We start from the raw sequence: 1,649 nt of genomic DNA, 5'->3' as shown, positions 1-1,649 counted from the left end.
ACTTACATGGAGCAAGTGATGAAATGTCTGACAGCTGTGGGGTTCGAACCCACGCCCTTTCGGACTGGCGCGTTAAGCCAGCGCGTTAGACCACTCGGCCAAACTGTCGATGGAATTTGGTGTTGACAGTCGACTTGTTTTCATCGTGAGGCTTCAAGGTCAACTCATTTGAGCTGTATGGCTTCGACGTTATCTTCGACGAGTCCCTCCGTGCTTGGCTACTCGAGGTGAACTCAAGTCCGAGCATGAACTTAGACACTCTGCTGGATGAGAGGATCAAAGTTGCACTGATAAGGTACGGGACAAGCATCTTCGGCATCCGCTGGTCTATACCACTCGGCAAACTCATCGTATGGACTTATAATAGCATTCTCTCGTTACTTCAAAACGGAACTGTCTCAGTTCTGGAAGCATTCAATGTTGTCACGCAACAGAGGGGATTCGGAGTTTTGCCGAGTATATGGCTACGATTAAAAGTGTGATTCACGATGTCAATTCCATCGTTTCAAAGTTGATGCAAGACTTGCACTTCAACTCGATTGAACACATACCCAACTTGCGCATGCGTGCATTCACTCTCAGAGACACAATCGGTGTAGTGGACCCCATCCCGTTCGATCGAAGAGCAGTGATGGAGATCCTATCACGGAGACTCAAGCCGCCTACTAGAGAGGGACTTTGTGCCACCAAGCCAGGCCGACGCCCGCCTGGCAAGAGCGTGGGCTTCCACCACTCAGTCACAACTCGGCAAAGGTTCCTTCATGGTAGATGACCACCGAGCAAATAAATTCTGATCTACATGAAATACTCTGCGGAAAGGCCCTGCAAAAAGAGCGGGACGAATGCTTCATTGAAACGGCGTGTATGTAACTTTGAAGTACGAATTAGGTTGCGATAGCTGTTTGCAGATAACTTCGAGCGAATAGCACCAGGAAAGTTGTGGGAGAAAGTACAGTCCATGAAAAATAAAATGTTCATGCCTTCTGATAATTCACCATAGTTTCCTGTTGCGGAATACCGACATGTGTTCCTCTGAAGTTACAGCATGTATGAAATGATGATTGAGCCCAACCTGCTACACTCATTTCCAAAATGCGAACTATGCTATTGCAAGTCCGGCCTCGAGAGAGGCACTTTTGTGTTGCGGGAATTGCTCAAGTCAGATTTCCGCCACGACCCCAGTGATCGTACAAACTCCATGACACTGAAATTTATTCCTCCTGGGAAATTCTAAGCCCACCGATGGGAAAAACTGTGCTTCGCTCACGCCAAGCTTCAGTACTCAAAGTGGCTGTTATCACTATCCGTTATCGTCAAGATGCTCTCTTCCAAACTCACTTTGGAATGCAGCCGTTCGTCCGCAACAGAACCAGAACGCAGCTCCTCGTCCGCGGCAGAACCGGAACGCGGCCCTCCGTCGACAGCAGAACCGAAACGCGGCCCTCCGTCGACAGCAGAACCGGAACGCGGCCCTCCGTCGACAGCAGAACCGGAACGCGGCCCTCCGTCGACAGCAGAACCGGAACGCGGCCCTCCGTCGACAGCAGAACCGGAACGCGGCCCTCCGTCGACAGCAGAACAAGGGAATGCAGCCGCTGCAGCCTGGTTCTGCTGTGCAGCCTCTGGTCCGCAGCAGGACCAGAATCGTC

At 51.1% G+C, this 1,649-nt stretch overlaps 1 protein-coding gene and 1 non-coding gene across 2 annotated transcripts; one reads left to right on the top strand and one right to left on the bottom strand.

The window, feature by feature from the left end:
- Positions 1-28: 28 nt before the first annotated feature.
- Pmar_PMAR027121 lies at positions 29-108 on the bottom strand. Its single transcript has one exon. It is a non-coding gene; the product is annotated as a tRNA-Val (tRNA).
- A 50-nt stretch (positions 109-158) lies between these two features.
- On the top strand, positions 159-446 carry Pmar_PMAR027120 (hypothetical protein; the record flags this gene model as incomplete). Its single annotated transcript, XM_002768760.1, has 1 exon — positions 159-446. A coding segment is annotated over one exon (288 nt), but the record flags the coding sequence as incomplete, so codon positions are not given.
- Between the last annotated feature and the right edge of the window lie 1,203 nt (positions 447-1,649).

This window comes from Perkinsus marinus (genome assembly GCF_000006405.1).
Source record: "Perkinsus marinus ATCC 50983 genomic scaffold scf_1104296967154, whole genome shotgun sequence".
In the NCBI taxonomy this organism is placed as follows: Eukaryota; Perkinsozoa; order Perkinsida; family Perkinsidae; genus Perkinsus; species Perkinsus marinus.
This window is presented reverse-complemented; position numbering and strand designations above follow the sequence as displayed.